This window comes from Cololabis saira, chromosome 20, assembly GCF_033807715.1.
Source record: "Cololabis saira isolate AMF1-May2022 chromosome 20, fColSai1.1, whole genome shotgun sequence".
Lineage (NCBI taxonomy): Eukaryota > Metazoa > Chordata > Actinopteri > Beloniformes > Belonidae > Cololabis > Cololabis saira.
In genome coordinates this window covers 631,501-651,745 of record NC_084606.1, presented here as the reverse complement: position 1 = coordinate 651,745, position 20,245 = coordinate 631,501, and the positions used below count along the sequence as shown (strand labels likewise).

Genomic DNA, 20,245 nt, shown 5'->3' with positions numbered 1-20,245 from the left:
TTCAGAACCAAACCCCTAGATCTTCCGCCAGATCTTCCCGGAGATCATCATGTCGCAGTTCAAGACAGCACTCTCCAGATCGCCAGAGCGTTATACGTTTGGACGGCAGAGATCGACAGTCCGCCATCAAGGAGCAGCCAAGAGAAATGGCCGTCCTCCTGCATGATGGACTGGCTGAGCTAGCTGATAAAGAGGAGGCTCCAAAAATGGTCTCTTTCCCTGATGTTCCCAGTCATCCAGTGGTGGATCATCCGAACTATCAGGCCCCCTCCTACTCATATCAGCCCCTCCCACCACCCAGCCAGAGAGCAAGGGAGCCCCTACCAGCTCCTCTACTGCAGCCCAAGATCCAGCGAGCCCCTCCAGCTCCCACTCAACAAGAGAACCGGGCTCCACCGATTCACCCACCCTCAGAAACACAGCCGACCATCCTCCACCGACGAACCAACCTCTACGTGGAGGAAGTCACATTTCCTGATTTCACAAAGGAGGACCGAGCCCAGTATCTGGAGTTAAGGATGTGCCTGGAGATCCTCCTTACTGAGGAACATGATGAGAAGTTCAAGTACGCTCTGCTGCTCAAACATGTTAAGGCCCCCTGTGCTCACAGCATGGTGCTGGCATACGCCCACTCCACTCTGCCTTACACCGCAGCACTGGCCGCCCTGGACGATCGTTACGGGCGGCCGTGGGACTTCATATTGCATGAGCTGGGTGAAATAGAGAAGCTCCCCCCAGTTAAGGACGACTGGGCCCTAGACAGTCTGTCGGTCAGGGTGCAGTCCCTGGTGGGGATGTTGCAGGCCCAGCACGAGAGAGGGCTCCATGAACTCCACTCTGGTTCCAATGTGGAGCGCATCCTGGCAAAGCTCCCTAAGTTCCGCCAGGAGCGTTTCCGACACCTCCGGAGCTCCCTTTACCAACCGGACCTCTCCCTCATCGACCTATCAAACTTTCTCAGGAAGGAGGTCCGGTGCCTGGGACTAGACCCCACCTTCAAGGGCGAGCACAACCTGAAAGATGGAGGCAAGAGGGGTTGGGGCAAAGCACGGGCCACTACAGTAATGCTCCAGACGGACGACTCCAGGAGCGAGTCCAAGTCCAGTAAGCAGAAAGGCACCGCCCCTGTCAACGGCAAAGGGAAGCCCGGGTGCCCCTACTGTAAAGAGGAGCACTGGCTCCACAGCTGTGAGAGCTTTAAAAGGATGAACCTTCAGGAGAAGAAGGATTGGATACAGACTAACCGCAGGTGTTGGAGGTGTGCGCGCGACACACACAAAGCTGCAGACTGCACTCTCAAGAAAAGGTGTGACGAGTGTGGGTCTACTCACCTGCGAGTCCTACACGAGGTCAACCTCAGAGACAATGGCGGGACGGCTGCATTTAAAGCGCAGACCGCATCCGAACCAGCAGCTAACTCTGCCGCATCATCAACGACCGGCAACTACTACATAGACCCGGCGAATAGTGGAAGCGCCAAAGTGATGTTGAAAATAGTCAGGGTCCACCTTCGCTGCGGTAACAAGATGCTGGACACATACGCTGTACTGGACGATGGTTCGGAGAGAACTTTGCTCCTTGCCTCTGCCGCAAACCAGCTTGGCCTTCAGGGTGAAGAGGAGACGCTCATGCTCCGCACCATCAGGAGAGACTTGAAAACCATCGATGGCCAGCGAGTCACGTTCCAGATCACGCCCGCGCACCAGCCCGACAAGCGCTACTCCGTCAAGAGCGTCTTCACCAGCAAGCACATCGGGCTCGGACAGTACGACTACCCTGTCCAGCAGCTACAGGAGAGGTTCGCTCACCTTAAGAACCTACCCTTGCCACCAGTCAGCGGAGTGACCCCGACCCTCCTGATCGGCTCAGACAACGCTGACCTCATCACCCCGATCGGTGCAATCTACCGGGGGACCAGAGGCTGCCCAGCAGCGATTGAGACGAGACTTGGCTGGACACTTCAAGGGCCCATCCCTTCCCAGGTCAATGGGCTAACTCAGAGCAGTTGCTTCTACAGTAAAATGACCACCAGCAACGACGCCCTCCTAAGCCATGTGGAGCGGCCCTGGCAACTCGACATGATGCCTTTCAAGAATGAGAGACAGGTGGTCAAATCAAAGGAAGACAAGTACGCCATTTCCCTCCTCGAACAGACGAGGAGAAGCAACATGGCCGAAGTAGCTCCAGCTCCGACTCCGGCCAAAGCCGCCAAGAAGAAGGTGTCCAAGCTGAAGAAGGCCGGCCCCAGCGTGACGGACCTCATCGTGAAGGCCGTGGACGCGTCCAAGGAGCGCGGTGGCGAGTCTGCCGCCACCGTCAAGAAAGCTCTGGCTGGCGGAGGATACGACGTGGATAAGGACAAAGCCCGCGTCAACACCGCCATCAAGAGCCTGGTGACCAAGGGGACCGGGGCCTCCGGCTCCTTCAAGATGAGCAAGAAGACTGAGACTGAGCTGAAGAAGTCACTCTTCTGCGGATTGTGTGAGGATAAACCCACCGAGGGTCCCAAGATGGATGACTGCAAGACAATTGAGGAACTGCAGAAAAGGACGTTCCTTTGGCACCACCCTGAGCACCGCGACTCGTTGGACATCAGCGCCGAAAACTTCGCTGAGGCCGAGCTTCTGGTCCTGAAGCGAGCTCAACGGGACTCTTTCCCCGAAGATTTGGAGTTCCTCCAAACCAGAAAGCTTCTCCCCGCGGACAGCCGACTCCTGACCCTTGCCCCAGAACTCGACGAGAAGGGTCTCATCCGAGTTGGGGGCCGCCTACGCCAAGCCTTGAACCTGGCAGAGGATCTGAAGCACCCCATCGTTCTGGGCGCCAAGCATCGGGTCACAGAGTTGATCCACGTCACCGTCCAGGGCTCCCTGCCTTCCCTGACTCTAGTGCTGACCTTGACCCCCCTCCCTAACTTATGGGGCGGCCAGAGAACCTTGACTGTTTCTTACCCGGACTTGACTCTAACTGGCTTCTAGTTTAAGTTATTATAATTACGCAGAGAGCGAATTATGGGGCGGCTGTATTGAAGCCCAGCTAGAGTCAGCCCCTGTACAATCTTATTTTTATATTATTCGTTTATTTGTTATATTTGGTTTATGTTTTCTGCATGAAAAAGTTATGTTAATGCACTACATACGTTTTTATGTTGCATTTTATGTTATGCTGCGGTACTGTGTTATGTTATTGTAGAGAACGTGACAGCATGTACTTTATTATTGTGTGTGTGTGCGTGCACGCGGGGAGAGCGTCAACGGTCCGTTTGGTTCCAACGGGAGCCCGCGGGAGCGCGCATCGGCGGTTGAGAGATCAAAAACAGCTGAGAGTGAGAACAGCTGAGAGGAGTCGGCGTCGTGTCGAGCAGAGAACTGTTGGTCATTAAGTTGTGACTTTATGTGGATAAGTAACGTTGCTTATCCACAAAGAGGAGGACACCTCCTGAAGATTGTACTGTCTCATGTACAGTAGTTTGGTCGGAGTTTGCTGACTAGTAAGTTGGACTAGTCAGCCAGTTAGCTGCGTTAGCTCATGCTAACGCAGCTGGCTGGCGGCGTCTTTGAGCTCATTGGCAAGATGGATAAGACCCTGGAGAAGTTGGAAGCTTGGCTTGGCGGGAATTGATCACAAATTCGTCTGATTGGAGTCGCCATTGATGAACCAGAGACTGAAGGCAGATGGAAAATTACTGAGGCTGCCTGTTTTCAATATAATTGTTGATTCTATAATCTGGCCTTGACAGGGCGGTTTTGGCCGATCGCTCTGGTCACAATCTCCCTGGTGGAATGTAAACAAGGTGACTCTGCCCCCACTAACCCTCCCCTCTCCCACAAACATCTGTGGACCCCTGTTGTGAGAACTGTACCGAGCCGCCTGATAACATCAAGGACATTGGCTGAGAGCAGCTCTGAGCTAAGTTCACGACTTATCGCCACACAAACACTTAAGGCTGAATTATGCTTCTGCGTCAAAATGGCGCCGTGCCTACGGCGTGTGGTTTGGATCGACGCAGAGGACACGCCGTCACCTGCGGCGTCACTGACGTCACCTCCCGAAAATTGTAACTACGCGTCGAGGAGACGCCGACCACACGCAGACGAGAGGGCTGTGATTGGTTCGTTTGAAAGCGAAGCATTTCCGGTTTCCGGTTTGAATCAGTAGTGAACTTCCAGGGCTCTTTTCTTCGTTTATGTGTGATTTTTTTTGTTTTTGTTTTTTGCACAATAGTTGTCCTTATTTCTTTGATTTACTGTGACCGGAAAAAGTCGGATAAACCATTCAGAAAAAGATCGCTAACTAGTGGCCGCGGGGGGTACTGCACCGCGACCAAATGGAGAGACGGAGAAGTCTGAAGGTTCATGACGGCGTCACGGCTGCGGCGTGTGCTCTGCGTTGGTGTGACGCAGAAGCATATTTCAGCCTTTACTGATAACACCCCTCCCTCAACTCAACGCCTTCCTCGGCTCCTCCCTCTTATCAGCCCTACCCAACAGTCTCCGGGTTTCAAGCGCCACGAAGTCGCGGCGATCACTTGGATGTACTGTGCCGGGGACCACACCCCCCCACATGCAAGTCTTGTGATGATGTCTGTTGCTCTGTGTGCTGAGGTGTTTTTGCACCTTGATACTGTGTATTGTACCACCGGGCCTGAAAAAAATTCCAGGGGAAACACTGATACATATACACATATATATATGTATATATATGTGTGTGTGTGTGTGTGTGTGTGTGTGTGTGTGTGTGTGTGTGTGTGTGTGTGTGTGTGTGTGTGTGTGTGTGTGTGTGTGTGTGTGTGTGTGTGTGTGTGTGTGTGTGTGTGTGTATGTATGTATGTATGTATGTATGTATGTATGTATGCATGCATGCATGCATGCATGCATGCATGCATGCATGCATATATATATATGCATATATATATATATATATATATATATATATATATATATATATATATATATATATAGTGTGTGTGTGTGTATACTATGTGACAATATAAGGGGGGTCTGAACTTGATAAGCTTTTCTTCCTTCAGCTCGTTCTCCAACTTGCACTTCTTCGTAATGTGCTATTTTTTTAAGTATTATTATATATACTGTTTGTTTTATGCTTGTGCACGTTTGAGAAAAATCAAATGAAATGAAACAGCCGGTGGGAGGTTCTCACTGGAAGCGCAGGGGCCCGCTGGGCCGGTCCGGGGCCCGCCACACGAACCACAGGTTTCTCTTGGGCTGCTTGTCGGAATGCGTCACCGCGTCGCCCTCGGAGACGCAGCGCAGGGCGTGGCTGCCGGGGGGCGTGAGGACCCAGGCCCCGCCCCCCAGCAGGGGGCCCCTGGCCCCGGGGGCCCCGGCGGCCCCGGCGGCACCGCGGGCCTGCAGGAGGAACCCCATGAAGTCCCGGGAGCTCCGGACCGTCACTGGGAGGGGAGAGGGGGGGGGGAGGTTAGACACTGCGTATCATAGAGCTCTGAGATTCGTTACAAAGTGTATGTCGGACTCCACTCCGAGGACCGGTGTCCCTGCAGGTTTTAGATGTTTCCCTTTTTTTATCAAACCATGATACAAGTGACTGTGTCATCAACAGAACTGTACAGACTTTGATGACAAGCTGGTGACGATGATTAATTAGAATCAGGTGTGTTAAAGCAGTGAAACATCTAAAACATGCAGGACACCGGCCCTTCTGGGATTCAGTTTGACACCTGTGAATCCTTTGGAAAAAAGACAAAAAAAAGATTAAAAAAAAGTGGAAAAAATAGGAAAAAAAGAGAAAAAAAGAGGAAAAAATAGGAAAAAAGAGGAAAAAAGAGGAAAAAAGGGAAAAAAAGAGAGAGAAAACTGGAAAAAGTAGAAAAAAAGAGGAAAAGAAGGAAAAGAAGAGAAAAAAGGGGAAAAAAGAAGGGAAAAAAAGGAAAAAATAGGAAAAAAAGATTTAAAAAAAGGAAAAAAGAGGAAAAAGGGAAAAAAGAGGACAAAAGAGAAAAAAATAGGAAAAAAGAGGGGAAAAAGAGAAAAAAGAGAAAGAAAATAGGAAAAAAAGGAAAAAACGAGGGAAAAGAGGGAAAAAGAGGAAAAAAAGAAAAAAAAGAGCTGCTTCATTGCACCATGATACAAGTGACTGTGTCATCAACAGAACTATCCAGACTTTGATGACAAGTTGGTGACGATGATTAATTAGAATCAGGTGTGTTAAAAAAAAAAAAAAAAAAAAAAGAATCAGGTGTGTTAAAGCAGTGAAACATCTAAAACATGCAGGACACCGGCCCTTCTGGGATTCACTTTGACACCTGTAACCCATCATTGCATTCTGTCCTCCAAGGCTGATTTATCTTCACTGACATGGCGGAGGCTGAGGAAAGCTTTCACCTCTGTCCCGTTTGGAGCAGTTGTTCCGGAACAGGGAGCGTTTCTCCCTAAAGATCGGAACGTTTGGTACATGTGAACACAGCAATCGCGCTCGGATTCGGCACAAAACAAGCGAGCCGAGATCCTAGGAGAGGTTAGGGTTAGGTTCTCCTAGGAAATTTTGACTTTTTTCTTGAAATTTCAACTTTTTTCTCGACATTTTGACTTTTTTCTTGAAATTTCAACTTTTTTCTCGACATTTTGACTTTTTTCTCGAACTTTCGGCTTTTTTTCTCAACATTTCGACTTTTTTTTTCGAAATTGTACTTCAACATTAATTTCGACATTTCGACTTTTTTTCTTGAAATTTCAACTTTTTTCTCGACATTTCGACTTTTTTCTTGACATTTCAACTTTTTTTCTTGAAATTTCGACTTTTTTCTCGACATTTCGACTTTTTTTCTCGACATTTCAACTTTTTTTCTTGAAATTTCGACTTTTTTATCGACATTTCGACTTTTTTTCTCGACATTTCGACTTTTGGTTGGCTAGTTAACAACTTTGAACCAGTACAGACGGTTGTGATCACAAACCCCACAAACGAAAAACCAAACAACTGTATCGATTTAGCCCCTGAATTGGAACAAAACAAACGGGCCCCGGGTGTGAAAGCACCCTAGTCATTGGTACTTGTTCATATACAAAGCTATATTAGGTAAACTTCCATTTTACATTTGTAGCCTGAGATCAAATGATGCTCTAATCCTGCTGTCCAGATCAAGGACGGATCAGGGAAGATTCAGCTGTTTCTGCCTCCAAAACACCTGAATCTACACACATTAGTGTCATTGTCTGATTTTAAAGCTCTTACAAATGCATTTTTAAATTACTCTGTTGGTACTTGTCACTGTCTTTAACTATTGTAACTTATTTACTGACACTGTTTTGTGATTTATTTTGCATTCTCCTTCTATTTCTGTTGTTGATTTGTTATTGTAGGAGCCAATAACAATAATAAAATAAAAATAACAATTTTGCCTTTTTTTCTCGACATTTTGACTTTTTTCACAAAATTTTCCCTTTTTTTCTCGACATTTCAACTTTTTTCTCAACATTTCGACTTTTTCACAACATTTTGACATTTTTTTCTCAAGATTTCTACTTTTTCCACCAAATTTGGACTTTTTTCACAAAATGTTGACTTTATTTCTTAACATTTCGACTTTTTTCACCATTGCTTTTTTATGTTGAGCAGGTATTTGTTTCTCCACTAGGGGGCAGTATGATTTCAGTTACGTTCTTTTACCCCAACCCTTGCCCAGCTGCTGTTGATCAGAAGTATTGATTAGTTTGAGTTGAGTGGTGGGAGACACACATATTTTTTACACGGCAGCCAGAGAGACAATAGAAACCCTTTTTTATTCTGTCAATTTACCTTTTTGTTCAAATAAACGGGAACCTCACCCAAAAATATTACTTTTGCAACCTTTCCTTTTTGTTCACTCTGGAGTCGAGTCAAGAACAAACCGTCCCAAATCATCAGGTGACAAGTCTTGTTTTTTGAGTCGTCACCACAGTTGTTTTGTCAGATCCTGGATCTCAACGGGACTAAAATAAAGGTCAAATAAAGGTCACCTGGGGGTCGGACTCACCTGTGATGAGCTGGCCGGGCAGGTAGACGGAGGCGGAGCTACGGATGCTGACGTAGCTGTGGGCGGGGCCTAGTGGCTGGGCGCTGATGTGGGCGGGGCTCATCTCCTGGCAGGAGGCGGAGCTTGCCCCGCCGGAGAAGGACGTGGTGGGCGGAGCCAAGCACAGGACCAGGAGCAGCGTCAGAGCCAGGGGGCGGGGCCTGGCGGGGCAAAGGAGGCGGGGCATAGCTGGAACCAGAGAAGAAGAGGGAACTTCGTGAAATGGAAACGTTTAATGTTCAAACCACGAAAAACATTTAAAACTCCAAACATTTTTATTCTACTGACACATGAAGGTCTGAGAGCAGGAGGGACCAGAGCGTCCTCACCCTCACATCCTCACCCTCACCCTCACAGAACGTCCTCACCCTCACACCCTCACCCTCACCCTCACAGAACGTCCTCACCCTCACATCCTCACCCTCACCCTCACAGAACGTCCTCACCCTCACACCCTCACCCTCACCCTCACAGAACGTCCTCACCCTCACACCCTCACCCTCACCCTCACAGAACGTCCTCACCCTCACACCCTCACCCTCACATCCTCATCCTCACACCCTCACCCTCACCCTCACATCCTCACATCCTCACATCCTCACATCCTCACCTTCACAGAGCGTCCTCACCCTCACACCCTCACCCTCACCCTCACAGAACGTCCTCACCCTCACACCCTCACCCTCACATCCTCATCCTCACACCCTCACCCTCACCCTCACATCCTCACATCCTCACATCCTCACATCCTCACCCTCACATCCTCACCCTCACATCCTCACCCTCACATCCTCACCTTCACAGAGCGTCCTGATCTTCCTAGAGCATCAGTCCGTCCTCACGTTGGTAGTTTCTCAGAAGAAGGAGAGCGTCCAGAGTCCAGAGTTCTGTCTGAGTCAGAGTTTTATCTGAGGACACGGAGGTGAGGTGGGGAGGTTTAGGAGGTGATGGGGGGGTTGTAGAACCAGAGCACCTAGAGCTGCAGATGTTAGAAAACACCTCAATAATCAGCAGGAACCTTCGTCTATCGTCTCCATCATCTCTGTCCTCATGTCTGGCTCAACGACGAGGTCGTGGACCAGCGTTTTCCCAGCATTCCTAGCGTCGTAGAGGGTTCTGCATCATGTGTGTGAGTGGCGGCTCTTCTAGAGCGGCTGCTTCTGTGGTTCCCCCTAAACCCCCTAAACCCCCCCCGGTACCAGGATGTGACCAGCCCTCCCAACCAGGATCTACCAGGGGGAGGGTTATTATGAGATTAACGTCCCCCACTTTCACTGCAGACGACTGAGCGTTGTCACGGTTACGGTGTTTACCGGTTTAAAGTAGTAACGTCTGTTAACGCTCCGCCGGTGTGCGGTTGGAGTGACGACGATCCTACCAACATCTGGACCAATCACGGGCTGGAAGAGGCGGGAGGGGGCGGGGCTTGCATGGAGACGAATCCAAAAAATGTAAAAAATAAGAAGTTGGTTACACTTCTAGTATAAATAAAAACAAGCTGGTGAACGCGGCGGAGCGCCGCCTGCTGGACACGAGCAGAACCAGGAAACAGGTTTGTTTACAGCAGAAACCGGCCGAGTCAGCAGAACACCAGAGTGGTCGTGAAACGACAGGTTTCAGGTCCAAAACTGTTCCTTTATTTCTTAGTTTTTTTTGTACCGAGCCACAACGGCCTTCTGGGCTAAACTGAACTAAAATAAACTAAACATATAAATAATCTTAGGTGTGTGTTCTATGTTTTCAGGCTATAAGTGGCCAAAAAACGTGCAGGAGATTATCAAATGAAGTCACATCCTCAGGAGCAGCGGGGAAACGGGGAAACGCGTCTCCCTCCCTCAGCACCAGCGTCCCCTCTCCTTTGTATCTTGTCTTAAATGGTGATATGTTTTCACTTTGTTTTAGCTCCATGTTCAGGCTGACATACAGAAACTCTTCAGTGTATATACCGTCATTTTTATGTCGGTAGAAACCGCTTCTGTGTCCTCATCTTTGCTGCACTCTGAGCTCATCTCAGCCGCGTAACCTGCGCCGTAGGCTCTGCGTTGGTGTAACGCGGAACCATAAATCAGCCTTGACCCATATTACGTCAGCGCTCGTACTTTTTTTCACAATTTATATATATATATATATATTTTTTTTTATATATACGTTTTTGTGTATTCGTTTTTGAATTTACATCACCGTGAATGTAATTTCAAAAGAATAGCAACACAATTAAAAATTTTAGACAGAGCTAGTTCGTGATTCCTGCGGGCGACCTGGTCACCCGTTGGTGACCCCTGCGATAGATGATAAAAGTTTGAATCCAGGACAGAATACTTGCTTATATTAACCCACTGGACAACTGATTTCATCAAGCCATCAAACTTTATTAAGCACTTTTCATATAATTCATACAATTTGTGTTGCATAAAGTGTTTTAAAAGCAACATAAATTATGTAGTTTGAAAGAAAAAACGAAAAGACATTGCTTTTCAATAACTAAAACACATACGAATAATCACAAATTCCTGATAAACACCCATCATACACAACCAACCTAGACTTAAACCAATACCTTAAATTGATGATAATTACACCCATTCTAAAGTCTCTACACAATGACAGAAAACTTATTTCTTATATTCATAGGATGTTTTTCTTTAATTTAGTCATATAAAATAAGGCCACTTGGGTATTTTGTTTATTGTTATTTCTGTTTCTGGTTTAGGGGACATAAAACCACCAAAAATCCACCACCAGTCAGGACGGTCCGACATGTCTAGTAATGCGGCTTAGAGCTGAACTTCCTCCTGTCTTTGGCCAGTGGCCGACTCATGCACGTTCATGTGACGTGCTGCCCCCAAGTGGACAGATCTGGTATTAATGCATTAACAGGCCTTTAAAACTCTTGACTTAAAGCAGCACTATGTAACTTTTCCACCTTGATATAATGATGTGATGATTGTGATGGAACATCAACTTCCAACAGGTTTAATGAACCTTTGTCATGGTCTGAGGGGTCTGTATCTCCTTCACTGGCACTATGTAACTTTGAGGAGCATGGTAGGAACCCTGCCACACTAAAAAACTACACATTTTTACGGCTTTGACTGCTGTACGGCATACGTCACTTCCCCCTCCTTCCCCATTCGTAGTCGAGACGAAAATGGGCGGGGCTTGGAGCGCAGAGCTCAGGAGAACCTGTTGCTGCGTTGTGGCTGCAGCAGCTCCACACAACAGACGTGGGGAAAAGATCCTAATGGTTTAACTTTTCAACGGTTTCCTGCTCGGAGGCAGAACCAGGCAGGCCAAGTATCTGATATATAACAGAGTAAAAGAGTAAAAGAGTCGTCGGCTCGGTTGGATCGCGGCTGTAACGACCAAACACACAGTAAAGCCTGAATTATGGTTCTGCGTTAAATCGACGCAGACCTACGGCGTAGGGTACGTGGTGACGCGCAACGTACGGTGCATGTCGCCGCGTACCCTACGCCGTAGGCTCTGCGTCGTCAGCTCCACCCAGATAATAATAATGACTTGGATTTATATAGCTTCTAGGCACCCAGAGCGCTTTTACAGAAATCATTATTCATCCATACACATTCTCACCAGTGGTGGTAGCTACATTGTAGCCACAGCTGCCCTGGGGCAGACTGACGGAAGCGTGGCTGCCATATCGCGCCTAACGGCCCCTCCGACCACCACCAACATTCATACACATTCACACACATTCACACGGGGAAAGGTGGGTAAGGTGTCTTGCCCAAGGACACTACGACAGCAAACTGGGACAGAGCGGGATTCGAACCGCCGACCTTCCGATCATTGGACGACCCGCTCTACAACCTGAGCTACTGCCGCCAGATACTCTGGTCCAGCAGCACCTCGGTGGTGGAGTCCACAGCTTGTTGGCGTTCGGCGTCCGTGTAGGCGTTCATCGTCACCGTGTAACTAAAAGCCTCAGATCTGACCACCTGGGAGACGGAGCTGCAGAGCAAACACAAGCACAACGTCAGCCCGTCGGCCTCACAAACCAGCCGACAACAGAAATAGAACCGAACCAGCAGCCGGGACACACCTGTCCTTGATTGTGAAGCCCATAGTCTTGACGTTTGGTTCAACGTGGACGCAGGAGAAGTCAATCTTGAACTCGTTGTGGCGAGTGATGACGGAGGAGGAGCTGGACGTGGTTTTGATGGTGTTCTTGTACGACACTTTGCTTTCTTCTTCCTGCAGGATCACATTCAGATGTTTAAGTGAAGGGGATCAGTTATGTTTCCACCTCCGTCATGTTGCGGTTCATCTATCTGTTAACAGTATGTAATGAACTTGGAGCCGCTTCTACCTGTATGTGACGACCCAGATGTAGAAGCCACCTGCAGCCACTAGAGGGCCCCGGAGCTCCCCTTTCATTTACATATTCAGTATTTAGCTAAATAAAGAACCTGGTTTATTTGTAGACACCTAAATGCAAACATTAGAGAACTGCACTTTGAAATACCTAAATTATTCCTCAGATGTGTCGTCTGTTTGGGATCTAAGAGTGTTTTCTTGATTATGAATCCAGAATTTTTCAACCACACTTTGTTTTTATTTCAAAAGGCCTTCGTACATTGTTGTGCTAGCGTAGCTAGCGTCAGCAGGATTTATGTCAGTTACTGTATCTGGGTTTATTTTTGTAGCTCAGCTTGAATGTTAAAGTTGTACAGGTCCCTAAATGTGACAACCAACATGACTGCAAACATCTGTAGATCCTAAAGTGGAGGAGCCAGAGAAGAATCCCAGCTGTGGCTGAAGGAGACTGTGGAGAGGGAACCCACCTCCAACTCCGTCCCGCAGTTGTTGTCGAAGCTGAACGTCACCATGTGGCTCTCGTCCATGACACCAGTGCACGTGTCGTCAATAAGGTGTAAGGTGGAGTAGTCGATACCTTTCTCCTCCAGGAGGCAATTCACCAGAGAGACTGAAGCAGAGTCACCTGTGCAGACCGTCGGATCACCTGAACATGAGAATATTGTGTTAAAAGAACAGTTCAATGTTGTTCTCCAATCCCTCGCTCCTGTTTGGCCGTTATAAAAGCTGCATTACCCAGAGCGCCTGACTCTCTGTAACTGGAGGCAAAAATGGCTCTACAGAGGCAGGTGGGGCTACCGATGACCAGTCCGCAGAACTCATGATCACTGCAGGGACTGTCTTCACAAGAGATCTGAGGCGTAGCTGCAGGGGGGGCACAAAGTTAGTTCAAACACATGCACGTTACTAATTATAACATGAACTACAAAATTTCAGGAAATGTTGATATGGGCATGCCCTACCGCCCATTCGTCCCCTCTCGCTGCTTTGGTTTGGGGCTGTAGTGGTTGTGTTTAAGGTTGTTTTGGTTGTGTCGGAGGTGGTTCTGGCCATGTTTGGGGTTATTAATAATGGCCAATAAACCAAACCAAGGCCTGGATGCACGTTGCGGTTCGGGACACATTTACGGATCATTTATTCATATTCTTCCCCCATAAAAATGCATAGGTTTTGTTGCCACGATAACAAGCTCCATAGGATAGAATAGGACAATTTGGCTTCAATATCTCAAAAGTTGTAAACAATAGCCTAAACAGTATGTTGTAGTCCACATTGTCCAGAGTATTTTAACGTTGGATCGATGTCTCTGTGATATCGTGTTGCTGAGCAATAAGCGTCCAAATTTCCATTAGCTTGAAAATTAGAAAACTTAAATATCTCAAAAACTGTGAATGCAATATGTTGTAGTACAACGCGTCCCAGGTTTTTCGATGTTGTAATGATGTCTGTACGATAAACCGTTGCCTAGCAACAAGCGTCCAAGTCCAAACTAAAATTTAAATTTAAATAGAAAAATTAAAATAAGAAAAAATATGATGAGGTTGTACGATCCGTTAGAGCCAATTGGGCCGAGTGTTTGTAAATAAACACAGATAAAGTTCGGCCGAGCAATAAGTGTCCAAATTTTCGCCATTTTTTTTTAACACTTTTGACTGAGAAAAGTAATGCCCATCGAGGCACGATGGAGATGCATCCAACGATGTATGGCATGCGTGGGTGCACGTTGCGGTTCGGGCTGTATTAACAGATGAAAAAAGCGTGCGGAATAACAAGAAGAAGAAAAGGGCAACCTTTTCTGTATACTATTATATCACCTTCATTTTCATGTTTTAAAAAAAAACAAAATTTTTATCCCGGTTTTTTCCCCATTTTATCACCCAGTGCTCCTACCTACCTAACAGTCCTGGGCATTTCCATCCTCTACCAACCCCGGGAGTTCCTGCACTGAGCTCAGGTCTCCTCCTTAACCTGAGGAGTGAGCAGCAGCATCTTTTCACCAGACAGGGTGGGGTTTCTCCGGCCGGACGTAGCGCGTGGAAGGATCACGTTATTCCGGCCGGATCCTCCCCACCCCATCTGGCGCCCCGGTTGGCCAGAGGGGGCATGTGTAGCCCAGGACTGTGTGCATGTTTTTGTGAGGGTAGCTCCCATTAGCTACCCAGGGGAACACGGGGAGAACATGCAAACTCCACACAGAAAGATCCTTTCTCCAACCCCACCCAGGGTGTGGGCGCTGAAGTCATGGGGGAACTAACACGCACTTCAGCGCCCACAGCATCCCCGGCGGGAATCGAACCCAGGACCTTCTTGCTGTGAGACGGCTGCACTACCTGCTGCGCCACCGTGCCCCCCTCATTTTCATGTTTTTCCTCGTTTTTTCAGGCGTGTTTTATTTTTTGGGGATTTTTTTTTCCACATCAGAGCGGGGTCATGCTGTACCCGCTGATGAGCAGTGGGATTTTAGCTTGTTAGCAAAATGCTAGCAACATTGCCCTGGATGATTGCAATAGTGGCATGCCCATAATAAAAGGGAAAAGACGGATATGAGTTTTGATGCAGAAGGCTGAGTCTTACAGCACTCCTGGTTGGACCTCCATTCCTCCAGTTGGATGCCCATCAGGCTGCAGGCTCTGGCGTAGGCCTCCAGGAACTGACACATGAGGCCGTCCTCATCAGGATATTTACACATGGTGTCACTGCAGGCAGTTATGTAGGGGTCTGGGGTGACGGCGGCGTGACAGGAGGAGTGTCCCGTTGTCTGGAAGAATCTGCTCACCGTTCCTTCATCTCCTCACAGTTGTCTGTCAGGTCATTGGTTCTTCGGCCATATCCTGACAGCTAGGGGGCGATAAACACCAGGACATTTTTTTAAGTTTCCCTCAGACATCCATTCATATCAGACACGACACTCACAGGACTTTCACCTTCCTTTATGCCGGACTTTAAAATACAGAGGACCATCTATGGAACAATTTACCTACATCACTAAAATCAATATCTTCACCTGCTTTGTTAAAAAAACACTTGAAAAAAAGAATTCTTTAGTTCAGATCAGAAACACCTCAGGAGTTGTTAAATTGTACTTTTTTCATGCAATTAACCTACATCTTCATCATTTTTCCTATCTTTCAATAATTCAGTATTATTTTTCTTTTTCATGCTAAATTGTCTTTTTCTGTTTTATATTATGCATTTCTATATTGTGTTTTTGCTTTGAAGTCAGCTGCTACTACTAATATTACTACTATTACTACTACTGCTGCTGTTGCTGCTGTTACTGTTATGTTTGTTTTATAAAGGGGAGGCATTTTCATGAGCCTTTTTGGCTTCCAGCTTTCCTGCACAAATGTTTCATTTGACCATTGTTTTTACTGTTTACACAGGTTCTGTTTTATGTGCAACTATACTGAAATCAGGACCGCCTCAGTTCTGGTTGTTTTCATACCACACACGCGTCAGAGTCGGCCAGAGGGACATGGTACCTGCTGGAATCGGTCTGGTTGGTTGAAGATGCGCTGTCGCCGTCTCCACACAAACCATCTGGTGGATAATAATCCGATCCTGAAATAGTTCAGGAAAGAACGTGTCAGAAGAGCACGAACATTTAGACTCACTAAAGTAAACCATATGTCCTGAATGACACGTTTAACTTGATACCTGATGTAGTTTGCAGCTGCGCAGTGTTTCCATCAAAGAACAGAGTCACTTCTACCGAATCGTTCATTTGCAGTTTGGCAAAGACTCCAGCTTGAGTCTTGCGGAGATCCATCAGTGAACCGCCCACCTGCATCACAGTGGAGTTTAAAGGTGAAGGACACAAATGAGTTCACAAATGTGGTTCTAATGTGACCGTGTGGAACGATGAGAGCAGAGAACATGAGGAGGATTTCTGATAAAACCCCGGTCTGGATGCAGGACTGTGCTCGTAGACGGCTCACCTTGACTCTCCCACCTTGTTCCAGGAGAACCGTAATATCAGTGTCTTTCAGTGTCACACTGTCGACAAAGCTCACATCTGTGCGACGCCGGTCCTTGTAGCTGGCCAGGACTTCAAAATCTTCGTAGGATTCTTTATCTGACATCAGAGAGTACGTGCAGCGATCCTTCACAGAGGTGACGTCGCCGTGGAGGTCGATCACAGTGGGTCCGGTCAAAGTGCAGATGTTCGGTTGGCACCTGATGGAGAAGGAGCACAAACATCATGAGCTGCTGTTGAGGGACGTGTCCACCAGGAGGTTCTATCTCCCTGAAAACAGGGACCATCAGCAGCTTTATATGAGCAGTAAGTACTTTATTTGTTCCTAATTCATACGAGTATTTATTGAAGGTACTTGTGGGAATCATTTATCTTCTCTGTGTACTGATCTCCATCTCTTCAGAGGTGGAACTCACTGATGAGATCAACCAACACCTCCATCTGCTGCTGCTTCACCACAACAGTGTCTTCTAAAGAGACTACGATGCTCACTGAATCTCTGCTCAATAACATTTGATTTTTGTTCACAGTCAGAATACTTACATGCCAATACTATCACAATGTTCATTTGCAGGACAACCTTTAACTGATAAGACGCTGTCAACACTGCAAGTGTAAGATCCACACTCTAGACCGTCCTCATCCAGTCCAGCCATGATATAAACACCTGAGGAGAAAAGGGATGTTTGTATTAATTTAAAAAAGATGAAAACACAAACTAACCAAAAATATTAAATATCTGACTCACGGAACCCTTAAATGTTATTTTGAGACAACCTTTACCGACCTGCATCGGTTCTGCATCCACTGAGGACCGCGAAGGTGGTTTGTTTTTTTCCATCAATGATGGTATCCATCACATCTATTTCGTTGACATAAGGAATAATGGTCTAAACGGGAACAAACACAATCAATTAATCACAACCATGAAGCTGAATCAACAGATTGTTATGATCTCCTGTTAACTGCATTGGAAGGAAGACCAAATAAATCTAAAGAGTCTAATCTAAAGAGTCAACTTTAGATTAGACTTAAATATTCACATGTTCTTCATTGCATCATTTTAAAAGACTGAAACTGTTTATTCACACAACTCACAGCACGATCATAAAATCCGGGGCGAGGTGCCTGAGCTTGGGTCTCGTATTTCACAAGAAACACAGTTATCTGAAACGAGTGAAGAGAGAGTTTGATCTGTGTTTCAGGAAGCAGGTCACAGTTTCTTCTTTTTAGCTTTGTGTAAATATTAAACAGTGGAAACTAAAAATATTTAATAAGTGTGATAAAAGTTATAACCAAACAACAATACTTACCGTATAATTGTTAGTGAGAGAACCAGTAGTATAACTCGTTTTCACAAGGCACTTCATTTCTTCTTCCATAGTGGGTATCTGTTTCTTTACTTTTCCCTCAAGATCAGTATCACATTGTGTAATTTGAAAAGTAACTTTTCCAGAGGCGGAACCATAACTGGTAATGTGATCAGTGCAGGTTAAGTCAAAACAGAAAACAGTGTTACCGTTTAAGTTTTCCACCTGTTGAAAATCAAAGACACAAATCAAATCAAGAAGTTTCGTCTGAAAGTTTCCTGCAGAGACTAATTGGATCCATGTCTGCTGCACACAAAACGGAACAGTCCTGCAAGTCAGAGATTTACTTTCAAACATGTTGATAATTGAAGGACACGCCTCTGATGTGAGGGGAGTTGGTTGTAGTTTTGTGGAGTTGAATATATGTGTGGTGATCGTAGGACCTTCATGGGTGGAAATATGTGCACGCGGCGGTTTGAGCATCTTTAATCTCTAATGAGACGTGGTTTCAACTCTGAATCCCCGATGTTACAAGAGATTTGATGAATCAGCATTTACTGTATGAACTATTTTTATTGTTCTGATGTAACTTGAACTATTTTCCTCGGCAGCAGTTACAATTTGTACATTCCCTGCTGTCATTTTAATGAATGGGTTTAATGACAGCTTTTGTATACTGTACATGCCGTTCTTTAGAATTGCATCTTGACACTGGAACATTGTGTAAGTTACTTGGGTCATAGTTAATTATGGTTTACCGAGTAAAACAGAAATGACAGTTGAAATTAATGTCATTACTTACTTTTTTAAATTGTCGTAACTATCATGGTGATTAGGAACCAAACGCTACCTCAGAGTACCGACACTTTTTGGAGTCTTTGGATGGTGGCATGAGACTGGCCCTTTTGAGGACTCCGTTGTTGTGCTGGGGGACTTATGTGCAGACGTGGACAATGACAGTTAGGCCTGTAAGGGTGTGACTGGGAGGAACCAACTCTCTGATATGAACCCCAGTGTTATTGTTCAGAATATAAGGTTGAAAACAGCTGCTTTAATGTTCATGTGCAGAGTTTAGAGGTCAGCTGCTGAAAATCAGTCTCTGGTTCTGAAAGAATGTCATCCGTTGAGAATTTCTGAAATGTTGTGCAAGTTATTTAGGACACACTTGAGAACCGGTCACTGTTCAAAGCCACCACATTATTTAAGGACACACCGACTGGACCTTGTCAAAGCAGAACCTTCCATGTTTGATTAGCTGCTAAAAAGGCTTTTTACAAACGTAGCAGCTGTGGCTACAAATGTAGCAGCTGTGGCTACAAACATAGCAGCTGTGGCTACAAACGTAGCAGCCGTGGCTACAAACGTAGCAGCTGTGGCTACAAACATAGCAGCTGTGGCTACAATCGTAGCAGCTGTGGCTACAAACGTAGCAGCCGTGGCTACAAACGTAGCAGCTGTGGCTACAAACGTAGCAGCCATGGCTACAAACGTAGCGGCTGTGGCTACAAACGTAGCAGCTGTGGCTACAAACGTAGCAGCTGTGGCTACAAACGTAGCAGCTGTGGCTACAAACGTAGCAGCTGTGGATACAAACGTAGCAGCTGTGGCTACAAACGTAGCAGCTGTGGCTACAAACGTAGCAGCTGTGGATACAAACGTAGCAGCTGTGGCTACAAACGTAGCAGCTGTGGCTACAAACGTAGCAGCTGTGGCTACAAACGTAGCAGCTGTGGCTACAAACTTAGCAGCTGTGGCTACAAACGTAGCAGCTGTGGCTACAAATGTAGCTACCACCACCAGAGAGGATGTGAATGAATGAATAATGATCTCTGTAAAGCTCTGGGTGCCTTGAAGGAGCTAAATAAATCCAAGTCATTATTATTATTATCATTATTAATTCCACCGTGTCAACTGTACAGACTTGCCAAGTGGGAATTCCACAAGGTTCAATTTTGGGCCCTTTACTTTTTAATCATCTGACTTTGAATTACAAGAAAACACTGACAGTATCCATGTGCTTTTCGTTTAAGAAGTAAGCCGAAGAAAACCTTGGAGTAAAGATTAATGATATAGAAATACAGGACTGTCTCAGAAAATTAGAATATTGTTATTGTCTGTAATGCAATTACAAAAACAATTAAAGCTGCAAGCAGCGATGAACGGGCCCTCGCACTCACGGCCACCGCCCCCCATAAGCATATCAGAAACGACACCACCCACGACTTCCTATGTCAAACCATTCAAAAGTTATAGCAGAAAAGAGGGACAACCAATCAGAAGAAGGGGCGGGGCTAGTTCAGGCCAATGAAGGTCAAGGACTCCATACAGAATCTGATGACACCACCCACGACTCTCTATGTCAAACCTTTCAAAAGTTATGGCAGAGAAAAGTATTCTAGGGGGCGCTGTTGAGCCGTTAGGCCACGCCCATTAATGCAAACCATGAAATATCAAATTTATCGCCAGGCCTGGCTTGCATGCAAAATTTGGTGACTTTTGGAGAACTATCAAATATGGATCAATCAGATGAAGGGTGGGCGCGCTTTTCGGCGTCTAGCGTCGCCACGGTAACACTTTTGAAAGAGAAAAGTA

At 46.4% G+C, this 20,245-nt stretch overlaps 1 protein-coding gene across 1 annotated transcript; it reads right to left on the bottom strand.

Moving 5' to 3' along the window:
* Window positions 1-11,865: 11,865 nt before the first annotated feature.
* LOC133420893 (uncharacterized) lies at window positions 11,866-17,725 on the bottom strand. The gene is made up of 12 exons (XM_061710775.1): window positions 17,657-17,725; window positions 17,442-17,510; window positions 17,131-17,233; window positions 16,887-17,010; window positions 16,306-16,543; window positions 16,025-16,151; window positions 15,813-15,928; window positions 14,942-15,125; window positions 13,103-13,231; window positions 12,835-13,013; window positions 12,093-12,244; window positions 11,866-12,001 (listed from the first exon to the last, which is right to left on the bottom strand). Exons 1-12 carry the CDS (start codon window positions 17,723-17,725, stop codon window positions 11,866-11,868), a joined length of 1,626 nt encoding a protein of 541 aa, XP_061566759.1.
* Between the last annotated feature and the right edge of the window lie 2,520 nt (window positions 17,726-20,245).